We start from the raw sequence: 24,007 nt of genomic DNA, 5'->3' as shown, positions 1-24,007 counted from the left end.
TGTACCTTTATTTACTTATAATGTTGCATTAAACAAAGTGATTGCTTCTTTTGGGGTTTACATTTTTTGTAATTGCTCTTGTGTGTTAGCCTGATCTCTAATTTCTGTATACTGTAGATCTTTTTAAATGAAAAGGATCTACCCCCACAAGATGTCAGTGTTGTTCTACTTCATTTTTTGTGCCTATCTTTACTGCTTCATCTGTGGAAGGAGTAAACTTGTATTGACATTAGTTACTTAATTTTGCAAAGTTATCTTCTAGATCAGCCAGTCTTAAGATTCCATGTTACGCCTTTTAAAATTGTTTTACTTTATTCTTAATAAATACCAAATACCATCTCAATGGGAATTTCCTAAACTGTGCCACATTGTAAATCTTCAGTGATTTAAATTACTATTTAACAAAACTTAAATTAAGAGTTAGAGCTTGGCTTCTGTATGACCTCAGCATGGGCTTATTTCTCCACATGCCTCTAAATAATATCAGTTAAAATATTTCTGTAAAAATTGTCTTTAGTTTGAGGGAGGGGGTTTACCTACTGGAAAACTTGTGTGTTGTCTCATTAATTTAATTATTGCTTTGCTTTTCTGTTTCTCTCACCAACTTTCTTATTTCCTCTCTGTCTCACCCTAACCCACCCTCCCCACCTGACTCATCACTCTCCTTTTATTCCACATCCCTCTCTTCTGTATCTTACTGGGCACAGTGCTCGTTATGGGAGCCCTAAAAGGCAACTGCAGTTTTACAGGTACCCGTTTGCTTTCTCTGATAATAAAGTCTGATGCAGTCTTTGAATATGCATGTGTTTGTGTGTTTATTATTTTTTGCTGGACTGCTTGAAAAACAGATCATCTTACTCTGCTACATACTTCTGCCTTTGTCATAATGGTTGTTTCTTATCAGGACTAAATAATTCCTTCATTTGAATACAGTTTTAAAAGCCAGCTTAGAAAGAGCATAAAGATGCATTTTAAATACTTGATTATAACTGGCAAAAATGCTGCTGCTCTCTTCCACAGTTCAATATGTATTTTTGTTGAAGGGATATCTACTTCGTTTTGAGTTACTATTTAATAATACTGTTTGTACATTTACTATAACAGTGGATGAAATGTTAAAAAGATTCCATTATGTTCAATATGTTTAATGCTTTCACTGTTGAACTTCTGTGTTATATATTAGTTCTATGTGGGATGGGATGAGATGATGTAAACCATTTTCATTTGAGAGTATATTTGAAAGATAGACTTTGTTTGAAATGTGCCTGTAGTAAAAGGGCAGAGCAGACTCTCACAAATAACACTCACCAGTTTGTGGTCATTTTTCATTATTCTTTTTATTTCAGTATCCTTGCAAAACACTGTGTATGTTATTGCTTTTTAATCTTTAAGTATTGTAGCAGATGCAAACAATTTTTAATGATAAAATAAACCCTGATGTAAAAAACAAGCATTTTTAACATAGTTGTTTTTACTTAATATGAGTAAAAACTACTCATATTAAACATTGACAGCTTAATTTTGGTCTTTCCTGGCAGCATCCCGTGCAATCCAGAAATCAACCCTGGACAGAATGTCAACACACACGCCCACACTTACATTCACCCTTAGGTCAATTAAGAATTGCCAGGTAAATAACATGCTTGTTTTTGTAATGCTGGAGGAAATCAAGATTACCCAGAGAAAAATAATCACACACAACATAGAAAAAAATGCAAACTCCATATATTCAGGAAGTAGACAATGATTCAAACACAGTTGTTTTTGAATGCTTTTTAAGGTAAAATAATAGTAGTGATAATGCAGGGTGGTTCAGTTCTAATTATGCAGATCCAGATCATCTGGATGACTTTGATTTATGCGGGGACAATTCCAGTTTGGCACAAAGACGATTCGTCATGTCGTTAATTCGCACATTTCTCGATGGTCCAGGAGTTTTCGGGTGATTTTCTATGTAATAAACTTAATAAGTTATAGCGTAATGAAAATTGCATAATTAGATCTGGACCACCCTATACATTACACAGAGCATCTGACTGAAATCATTTGACCCAACCTGTCTACCTTTTCTCTGTAGAAAAAAATGCCTCTCTGTGTGTTTAGTTTGTTGCCAGTTGTCACAATAAAAGAAGACAATTAGACAAAAAATATGCAGTCAGTTGAGGTATACTAAAGAACATGAACTCTTCTTTTTATATTTACAAATCTTTTCAAAGTGCTGCTTAGTTCTCAGGATGTTTTACATTCTTTCACATTTTTACTGCAAAATAGCCCTGGTAAAACATTTAGTGCTTTATAATCTTAAATTGACTGGTAAAGAGGGAGGGCACAAACAATTCAGGGTTAACCAAGGCAGTGATCTACTGGGAGTCCTAGGTGTTCATAAAACTATTGAAATCCTGTGGTGTGGGTAATTTTAAGGGTTCTTTAAGCCGCCACAGTGGTCATACCAGTCTTGCTTGAAGTAAGCTATAGTTTTAAGCTTTTAGTGGAGAAGTGGCTTTGAATAATTTAAGTGTTCTGATCTGCTGTGGTCTGCAGAAGGAGGGTAGCTACTCTGATGAGCTGTAAGTGGACTTCCTCTGCAAAACTGTATGCGGAAGCTGTCATTTATTTGCTAATGCACTTATACGCCAGACCATGAACACACCCTTTAAAATCATATCAGCGCCCTCCTATCTATTTGGTCTAAGAGCTAGGTACTCCTTTCATGAGCCGCTCTCCAGGAAAGAGGGTGAGTAGTTGAAGGGTTTTAGTGTGCGTGCCATGGCAGTTTTCTAAGCTGAGAGTTAGTGATTATGTGAACAACTAGCAATGTGGCTAATTTGTGGACACATATGAAACAGGTTGAAAGTAATCTTTCATTAATGAGGTGGTGATTATACAACAGCATGGTAGTTTGTATATAAATCTGATTATAGCTTCTATTCAAGGATGACAGTTATGATAAGTATTGTGTAGTTTTTTTTTTTACTCAAACCCCAAAATTGATCTGTAAGATTTGATAAACTGAGTCTAAGTTGTACGTTTTTATATTTTTTCAACAATTATGTGTTTGGGGTTCAACTTTTTTTTTCTTTTTTTTTTTTTTTAAGAGATTGTGCAGGCATTTAGTGACTCCTCTTCTTGGAGAACTCAGTGTTTGACTGTCTTCATTGGTGAGGTGAGCAGTTAAAATATTCAAGCCCATCAATCAATCTATCTTTATTACGAAACAGTGCGTATGCTGGCCAGTGGCCTGGCCATTAGCACTGACTACTAAGCTTGACACTGAAGCTTAGAAGACATGTTAACACTGATGTATATAGACTGGCTTTTTCAGCATCAATATTTAGATGTTAATTAGGCATATTACATAGTGGCGGCATTAGAGTGGCTCTTTCTTTGTGTCATTTTTAACATCACCCATTTCTGTTTTAACTGTTTCTCCCGATTACTAATATCTAGTGGCCTATGTTTTTTTTATTTTTTTGTTATTTGAGGAAAATGATGGGCAATATAAAATATGGTTATATGGTATTAATCAAAATTACTGTGGTTAATGTCAGGAGATTTACAGTACATGGAACTAAGCCAGGACAAGAATAAATGTATAAGATATTGGTAAATATAGACCAATTGTTAATTTTTCTTAATATTTATGTTAGAGAGAGGTAGAAAGAGGCATGCATAGTATATAAAGTAATGAAAAATATATGTGTAGTAGATAAACGCATGTATTCGTATGAGTGTGTGTGTGTACACTGTGCATACACACACACATATATGTTTTACTCAACGTAGGATAAAAATAATATCCATCCTTTTCCATAACCATTACAATTGGCGAAAAACCTGAGCCCATCCTCTCAGGCACATGACACAAACCAACTAGGTGATACTCCTTTACACACCCATATTCACTGATGTTAAGTGAATTTTGAAGCACCACATGGCCTTATATGTCTTTGGGTTGTGGAAGGAAAATTATATTGTTTAATGTTTTATGTCTGCTGATGTTTTCTACTTTAATGTTAAGCAAGTAACCAAAATACTAGAAGATTTTTTTTTATTTTCCTTCAATTTACAAAATATTACCTAAAATAAATCAGCCCTTGGCAGACCACAGATTTTTAATACATTTTATTTTTAAATTTGATATTTAGGGACGAGATCTATTACGCATTTCCCTTTTCAGTTGACTTCATTTAGCTTGGTAAATGGTAATTTGTATAGTAAAACAATTTTTAAAAGATATATAAATTTGTATGTTTCCTTTTCTCTTTTTTTATACTCCTGCCACTTTGTAACCCATACTATGTGTCTTTTAAGCCATTATTCCACTTTCTCCATAGACTGTCATCGCATTCAACAGGTAGAACTATATAAAGTATAGTTTAGCTAAGCCTACAGCATTTCACTATTGTGGTGACACTCAGAATGACCTCATGAGATCCATGGTGGCAACAGGTTTTCATTGCAGCAACTCTCTTAATGAAAATTTTCTTATATTAAGTTGAAAGTATTTAATTGGACTTTGTGACATTTTTGCACTTAACAAAATCAGTGCTTTTAAATTTAACCTACATATTGAAATTTAACAAAGTTGTTTGCTGCTGTGACTTATTTACATATTGCCTTTGATTCCTGTATGTCTAATTATTATACTCAGATGACAACTCCTAATATGTATGTATATATATATATGTGTGTGTGTGTGTATACAGTATATATATATATATATATATATATATATATATATATATATATACAGTGTATATTTATATAATATACAAAAATATATATAAAATATAAATATATACAGGTATAGAGAGAGCACATATAAACATTTACGCAGTTTCTAACTTTTTAGAGTCTATGTAATGAGAATTTATCTACTTCTACAGGCACTTTGAAAGTGATCTCTTTTCAGAATGTGGTAAACACATTAGAAAAGACTTTTTCAGTTTTATTTTCACATTATATCCATAACAATATTAATTTTCAGAAATTGGAAAAATCGGCTGAAGATATGACATTGTTTTAAAACAAGATCAATAAAAGTTCATACTCCTCAATTAATATTTTCAACAGAGCTCCAGGAAGCACAGTGAGGCTTGACTAGTGCAATAAAAGACAGAAATTAGTTTCTAGTTTCAAACCTGTAAACTCTGTGAACTTACCAAGAATGTGCAAGTACAGTTAAAGATTACATTTTCATGTGTGATACTACTGTACTTGGCTGGTTTACAGTGTGTTGGTCTATTGCAAGGTTGGTAGTAGGCAGTAGCCATTTTTTAGGTTCTAACTATCTGTGGCTGAATTAAAACCTGCAAAGGCATTACTCCAAGTTCTTTCAGTAAAACTTGTATTAACTGTAGCTTCCTGTGTGGGCAGTTTGTCTTACCAATGTTGCATTATTTGACCAAACAGAAGTTTCTCTAATTAACATTGTTTAAAATGTTTATAGCAAGGTGCACCATGTTTCACCAAAAAGATTGCTGTGATGTACTGAAGCAAAAAAATAGAAAACAATAGTTTTAAAATATATTGCAAAAGTTACAGGAGACAAATGACAGAGCTTTACAGTAAATGTGCTTTATGCCTTCCTGTGTTCGTTAATAACGAGTAAAAGATTTATTAATTGGTGGCTTTGAAGGAGATGTTTGCTTTCTGTGGATCCCATGCTGGGTTCAACTTCTTGTTTCTGTGACTAGGCGGGTGATTCATCATAGCTATTTTTGCCACTTGCAAGTTAACAGGCAGCTTTAATGGGAATAAAGAGTAATAAGGTCTGGCCTGATCCCCAAAGGCTTGACATACCGTTCTTCTAACGTCTACTCCACATGTCTTCCCCACCCCTTATGCTACCTCTCCCTTATTACGCTACATGCCTTGGCTCTTCCAGCTTTTATGGGTTCCTTGCCGAAGTAGCTTTGAAATTTTGGCTGTTTTGCATATCATATGTTCACTGTTTATATGAAAGAGATCGTATCAATTGTGCATGCCCATTGTCTTTGTTGTCATACTGAGATCATGGTGCTTCAGAGTGTAGTCAGCTCTTGTTACAGGATGCAAAGCCACATGTTTTGCTGTAGTAGGGCAGCCAGGGGTGGGCAGCTTTTTTAAGCTGGCCTTTATTTAAAGAGATGCCACTTGGCTTATCATTTGTTAGCGTTCTCTGGCATGATGTTGTATAATGTTTGGCACGCATAGAGTTAGTTTTAGTGAGGTCAGGGGCGGATCTAGAGTGGGCAGACAGGCCTCAAACCATAAACAGAGTCTTCTTACTGAAAACCTGCAGATTCCCAGATCGGGCAGCGGCAGCAGCAAGATGCTGTCCATGTCATATAGCGAAAGCCTGCGTAGTGGCATCAACCGTTACCACTCAGACTTGGGGTTGAACCAGCCACGCCATACTGATGTTATTGAACTGCAACGCCTTCGGGAAGTGCGAGCAGCAGCACAGACCAAGAATATGGAGGAATTCCTTCGCATGAATGGGCTGTCCTTCGAAGACTGCGTGGCTTACCAAACTGGTATGAAATACAGGTAAGAGATCAGCATAAGGCAAATGTAAAGGTGTTCTGTCCTCTCCAGGATTTCTTGCTTCTTGGGTCTTGGCTATAAAGATGCTCATTACTGAGAATAGTCTGCTCAAAGAAAATATTTCTGTAATTAAACCTTTTTATAAAACGATAGATAAATGTTTTCATGTGTAATCATAGAATGTCTCTTATTTTTGCTCAGTTCCTGAGAAAAGCTATTGCCACTGTAAATGTAGTAGTATATGGATTTTTCTTTTATGTGCTTATACTGTAAATGGGTAATATCTATTCTGTGTGCCTTGTATTACTGTTGCATCACATGTTCATTTCTCAATTACAGATCTTTGTTTTATTATATGTAAAGTTCTTGTTTGTGCACATGTTACAAAATGTTCTGTATGTACAGTTTCACCACTCTCATTCTCCCTTAGATATACGGTATTAGTATACTGCAACTCTATATGTCCTTTCTTCATATTCTGCATTTTGACCTTAGAAGACTGTAATAATTTCTGATTTATGCATTATGTATTTTGAAAATCTGACCCTTTTGGTTAATTTATTCCAGTATTTTAACGTGTTGAATCATGAAAGAAGGTCAAAGTTAATGTTCTGTGTGTAGTTATTTTTTGTTTTTTCTTTTCTACCAAAAAGAACATTCTGTCTGGTTAGGTTAGAATGGATACTGTAGGAAATATGGAGAAAATGTCTAAGGGTTGTTTTTCACCAGACCTGATCATAAATAATTATTTAAATATACATTATTTGTCTTCATGATAGCTTACCTGAATTAAATATATTACCATAATAGTCCCCATACTGTACCTGACACTGAATTTTGATTAATAATGAAACCTTGATAACAGAAATTTCAATGCTTGGTAAAAGTTAAAATAAAAGGAGTGAAAAGTAAAAATATGCACTTTGTGATTACTATATTAAATGCAGTTTGAGAAGGTAATGCAGCTGTTCTATGAAGAGCCATTTCATGGAAATAGTTTGTTAACCTGGTACAAATAACTCCTGTGTCTTAACCCTCTGCTATGCATTTGTAAATTACAAGAAAGTATATTATTATGGAGGTTCTGAATCTAAATAAATCAGGCCCCTGTATCTTCTTGGGAGCTTGGGATATACAGTATTCTACTTAGTTTGTGCTGTACTCTAAAGCTTTTATCAATTATTCTTAGTCTTCTTTTTAGTTGGGTAAATGAAACCCCAAATGACAGCTTTGGAGAGGTTCTTTTTTTTCTTACATGCTTTCCTGTAGGATTAATGTGGACAATTTTATTTTGCTAACGCAACACAGTTGACCGTGAGGTTCATATGAAGGTTATAATCACTGGGTTGGTTTTTTGATTTTATTTGTAAACATTGCTGCTTGTTTTTTTTTTGGAGTTATGAATTAGGCCTGCAGACTCCTAAATAATGTTGTTGTTGTTTCTGGCAACTTTGTTGATTATTTTGCTTTTGCTTTTGGCAGTAATTTTAATAGGACAACCATTATAGGGCAGACTCTCAAATGTCCTCATATTTATTGTTTCCAAATTTTCCCTCTTGCTGTATTTCAGTCACAGAACTTTACAAATTCTTTTGCAATTATTTTCTTATTTGTAGGCACTACTAATGTTTTCCAGAATCATTGAGGAACATTTTTGATTGATGTATAAAGTACATGTAGAATCTGCATATTGAGAACCCTCCTGTTGAAAGCGGATGCTAATCAATTGGCCTAACACATCCCTGATTATTTGCTGAAATATTCACAGAACCATCTCTACATTTCCCTTTAACTGATATCAAAATTAGTGAATGTTAACATTTTTTTGCAGAGTATCAATGGATGCTGAATAAGTTTTTTTTTTATTAAATAATAAATGTTGTTCACTCAGGTACACTTTTTCAGTTATTTTGATATACATAAAAATCTTCTATCATTTAAATTTTTAACTAGCTAACTAAAAATGAAAGAAAATCACAATGTGGATAAACTAGACATAACTCGAATCTTTTTCCAGAATAAATGGATAATAAGTGTTGATGGATGATAAAATAAAACATGTAGCTTCATGTTGCAAAATGTAATCCATAAAATGTACAGTTAAACCCATAGAACTGTCATACTCTGCCTAGGCAATTTTCTCCTTGTTGTGTTTTGCTTTTTTGCTGCATAACCCCCAAGTCATTATGGTTTTACTTTGTAAGCCTTCTTTTTTATAGTCTTTCTTCTACTTCTTTCGGCTGCTCCTGTTAGGGGTTGCCACAGCGGGTCATCTTCTTCCATATCTTTCTGTTCTCTACATCTTGTTCTGTTACACCCATCACCTGCACGTCCTCTCTCACCACATCATAAATCTTCGCTTAGGCTTTCCTCTTTTCCTCTTCCCTGGCAACTCTGTCCTTAGCATCCTTCTGCGAATATACCCAGCATCTGTCCTCTACACATGTCCAAACTAACGCAATCTCGCCTCTCTGACTTTGTCTCCCAACCGTCCAACTTGAGCTGACCCTTTAATGTACTAATTTCTAATTCTATCCATCCTCGTCACACCCAATGCAAATCTTAGCATCTTTAACTCTGCCACCTCCAGTCCTGTTTCCTACTTTCTGGTCAGTGCCACCGTCTCCAACCCATATAACATAGCTGGCCTCACTACCGTCCTGTAGACCTTCCCTTTCACTCTTTCTGATACCCGTCTGTCACAAATTACTTCTCCTCCCATTCCACCCTGCCTGCCTTCTTCACCTCTCTTCCACAATCCCCATTCCTCTGTACTGTTGATCCCAATATTTAAACTTATCCACCTTCGCCAACTGTACTTCCTGCATCCTCACTATTCCACTGACCTCCCTCTCATTTACACACATTTATTCTGTCTTGTTCTTACTGACCTTCATTCCTCTCCTCTGTAGAGGATATCTCCACCTCTCCAGGGTTTCCTCAACCTGCTCTCTACTATCGCTACAGATCACAATGTCATCAGCAAACATCATAATCCATGGGGACTCCTGTCTAATCTCGTCTGTCAACCTGTCCATCACCATTGCAAATAAGAAGGGGCTCAGAGCCGATCCCTGATGTAATCCCACCTCCACGTTGAATGCATCCATCACTTCTACCGCAGACCTAATCACTGTCACACTTCCCTCGTACATATCCTGTACAACTCTTACATACTTCTCTGCCACTCCTGACTTCCTCATACAATACCATAGCTCCTCTCGAGGCACCCTGTCATATGCTTTTTCCAAGCAGACGCAAAGCAACTCCTTCTGGCATTCTCTGAACTTCTCCATCAACATCCTCAGAGCAAACATTGCATCCGTGGTGCTCTTTCTTGGCATGAAACCATACTGCTGCTCACTAATCATCACCTCACTTCTTAACCTAGCTTCCACTACTCTTTCCCATAACTTCATGCTGTGGCTTATCAATTTTATTCCCCTGTAGTTACTGCAGTCCTGCACATCCCCCTTATTCTTAAATATCGGCACCAGTACACATCTTCTCCACTCCTCAGGCATCCTGTCACTTTCCAAGATTCCATTAAACAATCTGGTTAAAAACTCCACTGCCATCTCTCCTAAACGCCTCCATGCTTCCATAGGTATGCCATCTGGACCAACGGCCTTTCCATTTTTTATCCTCTTCATAGCTGTCCTTATTCATTCTTGCTAATCCGTTGCACTTCCTGATTCACTATCTCCACATCATCCAACCTCTTCTCTCTCTCGTTCTATTCATTCATCAGCCTCTCAAAATACTCTTACCATCTGCTCAACACACTCTCCTCGCATGCGAGTACGTTTCCATCTTTATCCTTTATCACCCTAACCTGCTGCACATCTTTCCCAGCTTGGTCCCTCTGTCTTGCCAATCGGTACAGGTCCTTTTCTCCCTCCTTAGTGTCCAACCTCTCATACAACTCATCATACGCCCTTTCTTTAGACTTCACCACTTCTCTCTTCACCTTGCGCCTTATCTCTTTGTACTCTTGTCTACTTTCTGCATCTCTCTGACTATCCCACTTCTTTGCCATCCTCTTTCTCTGTATACTCTTCTGTATTTCCTCATTCCACCACCAGGTTTCCTTTTCCTCCTTCCTCTTTCCAGATGTCACGCCTAGCACCCTTCATGCTGTCACCCTTACTACATCTGCTGTAGTTTCCCAGCTGTCTAGTAAGTCTTCACTGCCACCCATCGCCTGACTCACCGCCTCCCTAAACTCAACCATGCAGTCTTCCTTTTTCAACTCCCACCATTTAATCCTTGACTCTGCCCTCACTCTCTTCCTCTTTTTGATCTCCAACGTCATCCTACAGACCACCATCCTATGCTACTTAACTACACTTTCCCCTACCATCACTTTGCAGTCTTCATTTTCCTTCAGATTGACTCTTCTGCGTAGGATGTAATCTACCTGTGTGCATCTTCCTCCACTCATGTACGTCACCCTATGTTCCTCCCTCTTCTAAAAATATGTACTCACCATAGCCATGTTCCTCCCTCTTCTAAAAATATGTACTCACCATAGCCATGTCCTCTGACTTTCTATCTACCTCTCTTTGACACCATATCAACCCATCACCTCCTGCTGTGTTCCCTTCACCAACATGTCCATTGAAATCCTCTCCAATCACCACTTTCTGTCCCTTGGGTACACTGTTCATCACTTCATCAAACTCACTCCAAAAATCTTCTTTCTCACCCATTGCCCACCAACCTTGATGGGCATATGCACTAACAACATTCATTATCACACCTCCAATTTCCAGCTTCATAATCATTACTGTGTCTGACACTCTTTTCACCTCCAAAGGACTCTTGACATACTGTTCCTTCAGAATAACCCCTACTTCATTTCTCCTCCCATCCATACCATGATAGAACAATTTGAATCCACCTCCGATCCACCTGGTCTTACTCCCATTCCATTTAGTCTCTTGCACACACAATATTTCAACCTTCCTTCTCTCTATCATATCAGCTAACTCTCTCCCCTTACCAGTCATACTGCCCACATTCAAAGTCCCTACCCTCGGTTCCACTCTCTTTACTTTTCTCCTCTCCTCCTGCCTCTGGACACGTCTCTCTCCCCCCCCCCTTCTTCTCCTTCTTCTTCATCCAACAGTAGCCCAATTTCCGCAAGCACCCTGTTGACTAACGGTACTGGTGGCGGTCGTTGTTAACCCGAGACTCGACTGATCCGGTAAGGAAATGTGTATTGTTGTCTGCATATTGATTTGGCAAAATTTTACACCAGATGCCCTTCCTGATGTAACCCTCCCCATTTATCCGGGCTTGGGACCGGCACAAAGAAACACACTGGTTTGTGCTTCCCACATCCAAAAACAGCCAACAGATGAAGAATGCCTTTCTGTGAAAACCTGTTATGCCATCTTGCATTGACTAACTGTGAAGATACTTACCACTGTTCTTTGTAAGAGATTGTTTTCAGCCCCAGTGCTACAGAAGCTAATTGCAGTGGTTTAAATTTTAAACGTAAATGTTATTTCACAGTTATAATTTTGTTATTTTACAAATAATCTGCATTATTTCCCCAAAGTATTACTTCTTTGCAGTCAGTAACATTGCCAGCCTATGTCCTTTCCACTTCTAGTGACAAGCAGAATGCAATTCAGCAAAGATGTTATGGCCAATACAAAAATGGTAATCTAAAAATCTATCAAAAGTGCCTGTTTCATTAAGTTCTAGCTTGGTCACAGTATTTGTATTTGCAAGTAGGGATGTCAGAAGAACTGATACTTCGGTACCAAGTTGTTAAAAAATTCCAGTATCATAATGGTACTAACTACATGTAAAAATTGAGACAAGTTTTAGATGAAGTGGCTCTCTGACTTGTCTACATTGGTGGTGAAAATAGCTGTTCCATTTGTTAATTCCAAAATTAAATTTATTTAGTGTCTTGAAGCATAGAGCACTGAGGTTATGCTCAGATATGAATATACAATGTCTAAATTTGTTTTTTTGTATCCAAACTAATGTTCATCAGTACAACCCCTAAAATATATGTATTTGAGAGGTACATTGGCAAATGCAGTTTTCCAGTTTCATTGCAGGTAACGTCAATCCATTTAATATTCTAATTCCAGATTAATACATGGGCTAAGCAATAACAAAGTATTATCAGTCATATAAGATAATTTGAAAACAGCACAACATAGCGTGTTTTACATGAGTTATTAAACAGTTGATTAATATAAAACTGATAAGTATAATTTCTCATAGGAAACTTAAAATTTGGGACAAATGTAAAACAAAAGCAGATTTGAGTTAGAGTTAGATTTGGAAAATTAAAAGCACTAGCATTTTGTGACATTTGAAAATTGAATTGTTTGACTCTTAAGTTTTTAAACAGCTAATCATGCAGATACAATACTTAGTAGCAAATGTTACAAACGTAACAGAGTAATTCTCAAAGTTTAAAAAGTATCTTTTTACAAAAACAGCTTTAAAGAATTTGTTTAACTTAAAATATCCTGGATATAATAACAATAATTCAATGGCACCTATAATAATGTTTACATTTTTATTTTTAGCATTGATCAGAAGCAGTATATTTCAGTCACTGGAGAGAAAATGTCAGAGAATAAATTTAGAATGTGCACATGGTAAGATAAATCAGATAGTTCATGATGATATCATCCTTTTTAAACCCTACACTGAAATCTCCCCAAGATTAAAGCACAGACACTGGGGAATACCTGTGTCAATACTAGTTTAAATAAATGATAGTTGGGTAACTACTTAATGGATATACCACTATTTTAAAGCTGCTATTACCAGCAGTATTTATATATTTTATGTTGTATTACAGAAAAATACACAATATTTTTCATTTGATTAATAGACATATTTTTAATAAAATGCAATTGAATAGGATTTCTTATAATATCAGTTAATATCAGTTATTGATATTAAATACTCAACTTTTGCTATTGTAAATCCCTATTTGCATGTGTTGATGAGTATGAGTAAAAATGTGTGATTCTGCATAATGTTGTATAGGGTCAGCTTCTAGGTTGTTTTTTGCCTTGAGACCAACACTTTAGATGTACTGAGTGCATGGATTAACTCTAGACACAGGTTTGATATACTGTATGTGTTACCAGTAAGATACACCTTATGTTTTTCTTTTTTTGGATAATAGGTTGGCTGGGAAGGGATGGCAGGTATATCACCCCATTTGTTATAAGTAATTTTGTTCAAGTATGTAAGAATGTTTACTTAATTGCACAGGCTTGCTTGACAGGGGTGGATTTGGTTGGATGGTGGGTTTTGTTAAAGCAGTCCTGTGTGTCACTTCTCATACTGGAGAGGGCTATGGGAGATTGGGTTATTGGTGGTTGGCCCTATGATTGTATGTTATGGTGGTTCACTAGGTGACAACAGACTGTGCTTGACCCTTGCTGTTGTTATCTTTTCAGTGAGCCCTTTGTTCTCTTCTTCTGTAATCCAGCAAGGGCTAACTTGAATATGGTTTCATAGACCTTTGAGGGCCATAATTTACTTGTCAAAAAAGTGTGTCCTAGATTATATGTAGCGGAATAAAGTTGATGTAGTATTTTTGCCATAAGCCAAGCTAATGAAAAGAGATGTATCCACATTTGGAAATAAACATAATGTTGTGGCAAGCACAGCTTCTGTACTCAAACGTAAATGTGGGGTGATTATTCTTCTTTATTGCTCTATCCATTTTAAAATCTTTGGCATAGGTTCTGATTCTCAGGACGGGCTTTATTTTTTGCACATAGATTAATAATGCAAAAAGATTGCTTTATATTCAGCGTACGTCCCCAACCCCACAACACTTGGTATTGTATACCTTTTCACCCAATAGGCTTTTAAACTTTATTGAGTTTGAAATTTTTGGCGTAGACGCTAACTCTTTTATGAATCCATGGATAGAAAAGATGCCTAATTCTTCTTGTTGAATCTTAGTTTTGACCTCTGATTCAAATTTTATTGATTCTTTCAGGTTAGTGAAACCGTCATCCAAAGAATACTTTCTTTTTTATTTCTTTTTTCTTATTTCCTTCTCCTCACTTAAAATCCCAGTCCAGGCTAGAAAATACTTTTTATCTCCCAGTTACTTACACTGTTTGTCTGTAATGCCTCTCTCATATCCTTGTTTCTGCATAAATATTTTATGATGATTTACTCTGTACTTTTTGCAAATAATTCTGATACCTATATATCTGACATACATTAATTTTTAAACAAAACTGTCCCTTCCTAGAATATCAGAGAATAAAGTAGCTGTTTCAGATGCCCCAATTTCTAAGTCCAAGCTTAAGGAGGCTCTGCTTTCAATCAGTCCTGGGAAATCCACACGTTCATATTGGTTGCCACCTAATCTCTTTTCAGTTTTCTAAATTTTCCAAATGTTGAACTCTGCAATTTCTGTGAGCGAATTGCACACATCCATAAATCAACCCTTGATTGTTTTGTTTCCCAAATATGGGAAATTTCTCTGTTACTACTCTAGCTACCGTTATCTTTGCCTTATAAATTCATATGTCATATTGCTAGCAAAGGTAGTTGTTCGTCTTCTCCATGGTGACATCCACAAATTATTAAACGTAGACCAGACTGGCTTTATTAACTCCCATCAGGCTTCTGACAATATGCATTGTCTCCTATATATTATAACTAGCTGTCCTTCGCAGCTCTGCCCAAGTAGTAGTGAAATAGGACAAACTTCCAAAAAAAATGTAATTCAGGCCAAGCAGAAGGTAGGTATGCTCCAATGTCAAACATTGGCAGTGTATCTGATTGTGTTCAGCTCTGAGGGGAGAGCATCCCCCGTGTGGGGAGAAAAGCACATGGCCGTGATATCTCTAGCAATCAGCACCTACCTTCTAAAACACACTTAGCTCTGATCACTCTGTCAAAAATGTCACACGTTACTGCTTAACAATCTGTAGATGATAATGTTTGTTGAACAAACAGGTATTGCTAGCTAAGCGGAGGCAAGGTATGCTCCAACATGTGGTGAGAGGTAGACTGACTCGAACGGAGGCTGGTGCGTGAGTGAGGAGAGCCCCCCTCCCCTCAGCCTGTAGCCACTGTCTCGGATTTGCACAAATAAATCGGTGCTGCAAGCGAACTATGATACTTAGTGCGATGACTGAAGTCACAAAATCAACCGGAATGTTCAAGCAAATTATAGAAAAAAACCTTATCTAAATCCTGTGGTCCCTTAGGGCTTGTGCCTCCTCCAGACCGCGAGGGGGCGTCCGTCCTGGTTATGCTGGGGGCCTCGGGTACAGGGCTTGGAAGCCCAGCCCTGTAGGGACCCGTGGCCACCGCCAGGCAGCGCCCCAGTGCCGGAATATCCCGTGTGGTCCCCAGCCGGAGCTTGAGACCGGCCGGGACACCCAGGAGGACCAGAGGAGGGCTTGTGCCTCCTCCAGACCGCAAGGGGGCGATCGCCCTGGTTGTATTGGGGGCCATGGGTAGAGGGCTTGGAAGCCCAACCCTGTAGGGGCCCGTGGCCACCGCCAGGCGGCGCCCAGGTGCCTGAGGAACCCTGGAGCCCAGCACTTCTGCGACACCAGGAAGTGCTGGGGGGAAGACGAAAGGGGACACCTGGACGGCTTACGGGTGTGCAGCCGGCACTTCCGCCACACTTGGGTGTGGCTAGGACTGATTGCCGGGAAGCAGCTGGAGCCCATCTGGGTTCCCATATAAGGGGCCGTCTCCCTCCAAACAGCAGTGGATGTTGGGTGGAAGAAGACAGAGCTGGAGAGAGGACGGGAGGCAGTCGAGAGAGAGGCACAGTGACTGAGAGTGTGGCCTGGACTTTGGGGAATCGGTGCAAGAGGCACTGAGGTTCGTGCATTGTAAAATATTGTACAAAATAAATGTGTGTTGGGTGAACTATGTTGTCCGTCTGCCTGTGTCCGGGTCCCAGTCCACAATCCGTTAAGTAGTTCTGTCATGAAAAGCTGACAGACAAACATACAGACATTGGAATTTTATATATAATGCACACACACACACATACAGTATATACACTAGGGGGCTTCGCCCCCTGCTTGCTTCGCTTGCCAACCCCCCTGCCTGCACTGACGCCAGCCACTATGCATCTCTGCCATCCTGGAGAAGCTAGACTATCTTGTCCAACCTCTGCAGGGTCCAGATATCGTTTCATGCTACCAGTAGTGGCACTGACCATAGCCATATGCAAAACTAGTGAAAAAACAGTTGGATAAGATGAGGAGGGAAAAATGTCAGTGGCCTCCATCAATTAAACTATTCCTGTTTTGGGGGTCGTCTCATTGTTGTCCCTCTAGTACACCTGTTGTTAATTTCATTAAAACCAAAGCAGATGAAACTGATTAACAACCTCCTGTGCTTCTTAACTGATCAGATCAATATCTCAGAAGTTTCATTGACTTGATGTTGTGCTCTGATTGAAAAGTGTTAATTTAATTTTTTTGAACAGTGTGTGTGTGTGTGTGTATATATATATATATATATATATTTCACCACACACGTTTATTTTACACTATAGTATTTACAGTTATTGAGCACAAACCCAGTGCCGCAGCACCAATCACCCCTTTAAGTCCTGGCATTTTCACAATGCCTTTTCTTCTGACCGCCTCTCCTCTGAGCTCTGTCTCTCTCCTCTCCCGACTCCAGCCATCGAATGGAGTGAGGCAGCCCCTTATATACAGTACATGCCTGGATGGGCTCCAGATGCTTCCCGACACTTCTCTGCTGACTCTCCTCTGTGTCCCCTCCGCGGGTCCCGTGCCCCTCTTGTTGGGTCAACTGATGGGACCGCTTGCACTCCTGCAGTCTCCACTGACTTTGAGGCTTTCCTTTGCCTCCGCAGAGGGAGGCCCTTCTCTGGACATGAGCAGCCTGCCTTATGTCCACCCTTATTGGAGGAACTGGCATTCTTCCCTCGATTCCTCCTCTTTCTCTGGGACGCCATGACGGTCTGAGTCTCCTTATGGCTAACAAAGAGACCCCTTCCCGTCTGCATCCCTGTAGAACGACGCAAGGCTGCCACTGGCTCAGGTCATAGGGCGCTACGACCTGGGGCACACATCAGACCGCCAGCGCCGCGTCCACTTTTGGAGACCCCCCTACTCGGTTTCGTTCACTAATATCCCAAGCCTGTTTGGTGGGATCTCCCTTATTCTGTACGGGGACGGCTTCACTTACCTTCCCCGCTGCGTCCATCCGGCTGAAGACTCCAGTGTCGCGCCGATCTGCCCACTGTCACAGCGTCATCACGGATGTGACTGTTTTCACATCCAGCTCCTTCAATCCTCTAAGGAGGACGCACATTATCTGCAACAGCGACTCTGTGGGCTGAAGGCACTCCTCCAGCTCACGCACAGCCACCAGCAAGCACAGAATGTCAGTTGGCGGTTGCCTCACCTGGCTGTCAGGCACATCCGCCGGCTGCCTTCTGAGGGGCCTTTCCTCTGGCCCAATCGGGTCCTTTCCCGGCACGAGACGGACATTCCTTGGTCCTGCCTCCAATCAGTCATTGGCAGGCATGCAAGACACACCGTCCAGTCCTTTGCCTGTCTCGCGGTGGGACTTCCGGTCCATGGCCATCTTGTCTCCTCCTCTCCTGGTGCGGTGATGTGCCTCCAGGCAACCTCGCAGCTGCCACAGCCTGTCGAGCTGCAGCGACTCCTTCCCCGCAGAATCTCCTGCTGCCGCCTCTGCCACTGACGTGGACCTGGGCAGTCCCTGCTTGCAACCCAAACTGTAAGTCCAACCCCGCAGGGCCGACCGTCATTGGGCAGGGCACTCACCTCCCGGGTCCCGTCTCTCCGAGGCGCCTGCCTCGGTGTGGCCTTCCTTGCTGTGATGCCGTCCCGGACGTCCTCAGTGAGAACCCGCCTGCTGGAGCCCACTGCAGTCCGGCAACGCCCGTTGTCATTTCCTCCGGTCCTTCTGGGCATCCCGGCTGGGCAGCAGCCCCAGTCACTCACCACAATATGCAGTATACTGTATTGTACATGCTTCTTCAACTATGCCATGCTCTGTTTCCCTTCTCATACTTAATGCAGGGAAGGTTTTTTGTCAGGATGAATTGGGCCTTCTTATGGCTAGTTATGGAAGAAATGGTGTGGCGATGTGTGTTATGGGCCCATGGCAGTTTGTGAGTTTTTAAATAGAATCAGTGCAGTTCAGATTCTGGAGGTGCAATCACTGCTGTGGAGCAGGGCAGCACTGCATGGATAAGTATTAGGGTGCCACACCCACATTCATGTAAAAGAGCCTAGGGAAAATTAAATTTAAGAGGAAAATAAAGAGAGACAGATTCTAGATTTTAAGCAAAGAATAAGGGGAAGAGGAATCAGGATTGTGGCAGAGCTGGTGCTGTAGAGTGGAAACAAGTGGTCGGGGATGAAACAGATGGCACTTACGGGTGTGGTTACTCTTGCTGAATGCCAAGGTAGTAGGAACAATGAACCATTCCAAGAGATTCCTGTGGATGCTGAGGAAATGGTGATGTGAGAAGGAAGCAGGGCTTGTGGGGTCCACACATATGCCAAGGGATGGTGCTACGAACATGTGCCTGATGAGAGCTGACTGATTTTTATGTTCCTCTTCATCTTCAGCTTTCTAGGAGATGCTTGAAGGTTTTGTGACAAAATAGACTAATACTTAGAGATATTCATGATTCCATTCACCTTCACTAAAGCCCCAGTTCCAGCTGAAGAAAAGCAGCCCAAAAGCATGATGCTGCATCCACCATGATTCACTGAGGGTATGGTGTTGTAAAGAAGGTGTGCTGTGTACCAAACAACTCATTTTTTTGAATTATGGCAATTTGCAATAAAGGTGGAATAAGTTCTGACAGGATTTAAAATTTTGGCAGGATTGTGTAGAATTTTTATATCCACTGTATAATTACACATAATGCACATCACAAGATTTCTCTATATGCTAATGATATTTTATTTTACTTTTTTGGGGGAATACTTCATCTTATCTCCCATATCTTCTTGACCTTTTCCACTCCTTTGAGAGCTTAGCCAGCTATAAGATAAAGTGGTCTAAATCTGTCTTCCTTCCTCTTAATTGTCTTTATCACTAATGCAGGCACAACCTGGATTATTAAAGGATGTGCACACTAATGCAGTCAGATTCCTCTGATTTTTTCCTTTTTTCACTAACAGTTTCTAATTTTTTTCACCTTCATTGTATAGATTGCAATTTTGCAACAAAAGTGGAATAAGTTCTGACAGGATTTATCTTGTTTTCCTTTTTTATTGCACAAAATCTGTGATCTTTGCAGGGGTGTGGGGGAATGCTCCATCTGATCTCCCATATGTTCTTGACCTTTTCCACTCCTTTGAGATCTTAGCTGGCTATAAGATACATTTGTCAGCAGGTTTGTCTTTCCCCTGTCTATCCCAACTGCAGCCTCAATCAAATAATTAGGTATTTAGATCTATGCTTTGCATCAGAATACCGTTGTCTCCAACTATTGTCATTTGTTTAGTGGTGTTAGAAGTTTCCTTAATCATTGGTTTACTTGTCCTTTATTCTTTCTCTGTCATTTAACAATTATTAAAATGAATATTGTGCCCTGATTTAATTTTGTTAGCACAATGCTCCAACAGAACAGATCCGAAGCAGGAGTGTCCTTGCCATATCTGCAGCTCTATACCTTTATGGGCTCTAGTGGGCGTTTGCTCTTTGACTTCTATGGCACTTTATTTTTTTATATTTTACTATACCATCTAATCCTCCGTTCTGGTTCTCCATTGAGCTTAATCGAATTTCATCTAACTGAAAATCCACACTCTCTTTTTTCACTGTGAAAATTATGCCTCATTTTTTGTAAATGTGCTCCTTTGAATTCATTCTTCTTCTTCTTCTTCTTTTGGCTGCTCCCTTTAGGGGTCACCACAGTGGATCATCTTCTTCCATATCTTTCTGTCCTCTGCATCTTGTTCTGTTACACACGTCACCTGCATGTCCTCTCTCACCACATCCATAAACCTCTTGGGCCTTCCTCTTTTTCTCTTCCCTGGCAGCTCTATCCTTAGCATCCTTCTCCCAATATACTCAGCATCTCTCCTCTGCACATGTCTAAATCAATGCAATCTCGCCTCTCTGTCTCCCAACCGTCCAACTTGAGCCGACCCTCAAATGTACTAATTTCTAATCCTATCCGTCCTCGTCACACCCAATGCAAATCTTAGCATCTTTAACTCTGCTACCTCCAGTTACGTCTCCTGCTTTCTGGTCAGTGCCACAGGTCTCCAGCCCATATACCATAGCTGGTCTCACTACCGTCCTGTAGACCTTCCCTTTCCCTCTTGCTGATATCCATCTGTCACAAATCACTCCTGACACTTTTCTCCACCCATTCCATCCTGCCTGCACTCTCTTTTTCACCTCTCTTCCACAATCCCCATTACTCTGTACTGTTGATCCCAAGTATTTAACTCTCATCCACCTTCGCCAGCTCTACTCCTTGCATCCTCACCATTCCACTGACCTCCCTCTCATTTACACACATGTATTCTGTCTTGTTCCTACTGACCTTAATTCCTATCCTCTCTTGAGCATATCTCCACTTCTCCAGGGTCTCCTCAACCTGCTCCCTACTATCGCTACAGATCACAATGTCATCAGCAAGACTCCTGTCTAATCTCGTCTGTCAACCTGTCCATCACCATTGCAAATAAGAAAGAGCTCAGATCCGATCCCTGATGTAATCCCACATCCAACTTGAATGCATCTGTCACTCCTACCGCAGACCTCACCACTGTCACACTTCCCTCGTACATATCCCGTACAACTCTTACATACTTCTCTGCCACTCCGACTTCCTCATACAATACCACAACTCCTCTCGAGGCACCCTGTCATTCTTTCTCCAAGTCCACAAAGTTACAATGCAACTCTTTCTGGCCTTCTCTATACTTCTCCATCAACATCCTCAGAGCAAACATTGCATCTGTGGTGCTCTTTCTTGGCATGAAACCATACTGCTGCTCACTGATCATCACCTCACTTCTTAACCTAGCTTCCACTACTCTTTCCCATAACTTCATGCTGTGGCTTATCAATTTTATCCCCTTGTAGTTACTACAGTCCTGCACATCAGGCACCCTCTCACTTTCCAAGATTCCATTAAACAATCTGGTTAAAAACTCTACTGCCATCTTTCCTAAACACCTCCATTCTTCCACAGGTATGTCATCTGGACCAACGGCTTTTCTATTTTTCATCCTCTTCATAGCTGTCCTTACTTCCTTCGTTCTCTTCATTCATAAGCCTGTCAAAATACTCTTTCCATCTGCTCAACACACTCTCCTCACTTGTGAGTACGTTTCCATCTTTATCCTTTATTACTCTAACCTGTTGCACATCTTTCCCAGCCCCATCCCTCTTTCTAGCCAATCTGTACAGGTCATTTTCTCCCTCCTTATTGTCCAACCTCTCATACAACTCATCATACACCTTTTCTTTAGCCTTCGCCATCTCTCTCTTCACCTTGTGTCTTATCTCTTTGTACTCTTGTCTACTTTCTGCATCTCTGTGACTATCCCACTTTGCCATCCTCTTCCTCTGTATACTTTCCTATACTTCCTCATTCCACCACCAGGTTTCCTCATTCCTCTGTCCAGATGTCACGCCAAGCACCCTTCTTGCTTTCACCCTTACTATATCTGCTGTAGTTTACCATCTGTCGGGTAATTCTTCACTACCACCCAGTGCCTGCCCCACCTTTTCCCTAAACACAACCTTGCAGTCTTCCTTTTTCAACTTCCACCATTTGATCCTTCCCTCACTCTCTTCCTCTTCTTGATCTCCAACATCATCCTACAGACCACCATCCTATGCTGCTTAACTATGCTTTCCCTGCCACAACTTTGCAGTCTTCAATCTCCTTCAGATTGACTCTTCTGCATAGGATGTAATCTACCTGTGTGCATCTTCCTCCACTCTTGTACGTCACCCTATGTTCCTCCCTCTTCTTAAAATACATACAGCATTTGCCACAGCCATGTCCAATCTTTTGGCAAAATCCACTATCCTCTGACCTTCTTCATTTCTGTCCTTGACACCATACCTACCCATCACCTCCTCATCTCCTGTGTTTCCTTCACCAACATATTCATTGAAATCCTCTCCAATCACCACTTTCTGTCCCTTGGGTACACCGTTCATCACTTCATCCAACTAACTCCAAAAATCTTCTTTCTCATCCATTGCACACCCAACTTGTGGGGGATATGCACTAACAACATTCATCATCACACCTCCACTTTCCAGCTTCATAATCATTACTCTGCCTGACACTCTTTTTAACTCCAAAACACTCTTGACATACTGTTCCTTCACAATATCCCCTACTCTATTTCTCCTCCTATCCACACCATGATAGAACAATTTGAATCCATCTCCAATCCACCTGGCAGTAGCCCAATTTCCGCCAGCACCCTGTTGTCTAACAGTACTGGTGGCAGTCGTTTTTAACCCGGGGCTCAACTGATCTGGTATGGACGTTTGTATTGTTGTTCGCATATTTGAAATTTTACACCGGATACCCTTTCTGACGTAACCCTCCCCATTTATACGGGCTTGGGACCGGCACAAAGAAACACACTGGTCTGTGCATCCCCTTTGACTGGGTTGGTCCTTTGAATTCATATGCCCTCAAAATCTGACATAGTTGTGAGAGATGATCCAACCGGGCATTCCCAAATGTTTATCTTTTACAATGAAGCCCTTTGAACTGGAGGTCATCAGTTGTTTTCCCTTCTTGTGCACTACAGGATATACAAACCCTGTGTGACATCTTTGACAGTTCTGGGCTCCATATATTCTAGTTTTTGAGGTATACATTCTGTATAAGTTCTCTGTCCCCTCCACTTCTTTTTTTTTTTTTTGTATCTTCATCTAAGATCCCCTGAAATCTTGTGGTGTCCCATTATCCCTACAGCCAATCCAGCACCTACTGTTTGAGACATTTCATTTCAAATTGGGGCTTCCTATCACTCTCTTCCAATTTTCTGTCTTTGGTCTCATGACCTTCTTTGTGTTCACTCACTTTCCTGGAATTCAATATTGAAGAATATCTACTTGGCCTCTTTGAATCCTAACTAGCATCATGTTCAATTTAAATGTAGTCATCATTTATATCTTACACCTTGGAAATGCTTTTCAGTGGGGCTTATTGACAACCCTTTGTGCTGCTGTGCCCTCTTAAATCTCATGGTGCATTTATTTACATGGTTTGGATGGTGCTCCTGTTTTCTCATACTAGGCTTTTCTCTCTGGGCACCATTGCTGCCAAGTTTGTGGTGGTTTCCAGATGGATGGACCCTAACATTCTATCTCCCAATCATTGGAAATCTACTTTTTATAATTATCCTCTTGTAGTGCTCTCTTCATCACAGTTTAATTGGTCGTTCTGCACCACCCTTAATGATTGGATTTCTGCTGCTCATTTGGT

At 40.2% G+C, this 24,007-nt stretch overlaps 1 protein-coding gene across 7 annotated transcripts in view; it reads left to right on the top strand.

Annotated features, from left to right (window-relative positions):
* The window catches only part of kcnab2a (potassium voltage-gated channel, shaker-related subfamily, beta member 2 a), a 363,257-nt gene that overhangs the window by 134,648 nt on the left and 204,602 nt on the right, over positions 1 to 24,007 (top strand). For 5 of the 7 annotated variants that reach the window (XM_039756178.1, XM_039756173.1, XM_039756174.1 and 2 more), the window contains exon 3: positions 708 to 749. The exons of 1 other annotated variant lie outside the window; for it this stretch is intronic. In XM_039756178.1, the coding sequence (XP_039612112.1) occupies positions 708 to 749 (42 nt within the window). Of the gene's footprint in view, positions 1 to 707; positions 750 to 6,298; positions 6,532 to 24,007 lie in introns of those variants that run through there. One more of the 7 variants, XM_039756171.1, reaches the window with a different exon arrangement.

Source organism: Polypterus senegalus, chromosome 6 (assembly GCF_016835505.1).
Source record: "Polypterus senegalus isolate Bchr_013 chromosome 6, ASM1683550v1, whole genome shotgun sequence".
Classification (NCBI taxonomy): Eukaryota; Metazoa; Chordata; class Cladistia; order Polypteriformes; family Polypteridae; genus Polypterus; species Polypterus senegalus.
This window is presented reverse-complemented; position numbering and strand designations above follow the sequence as displayed.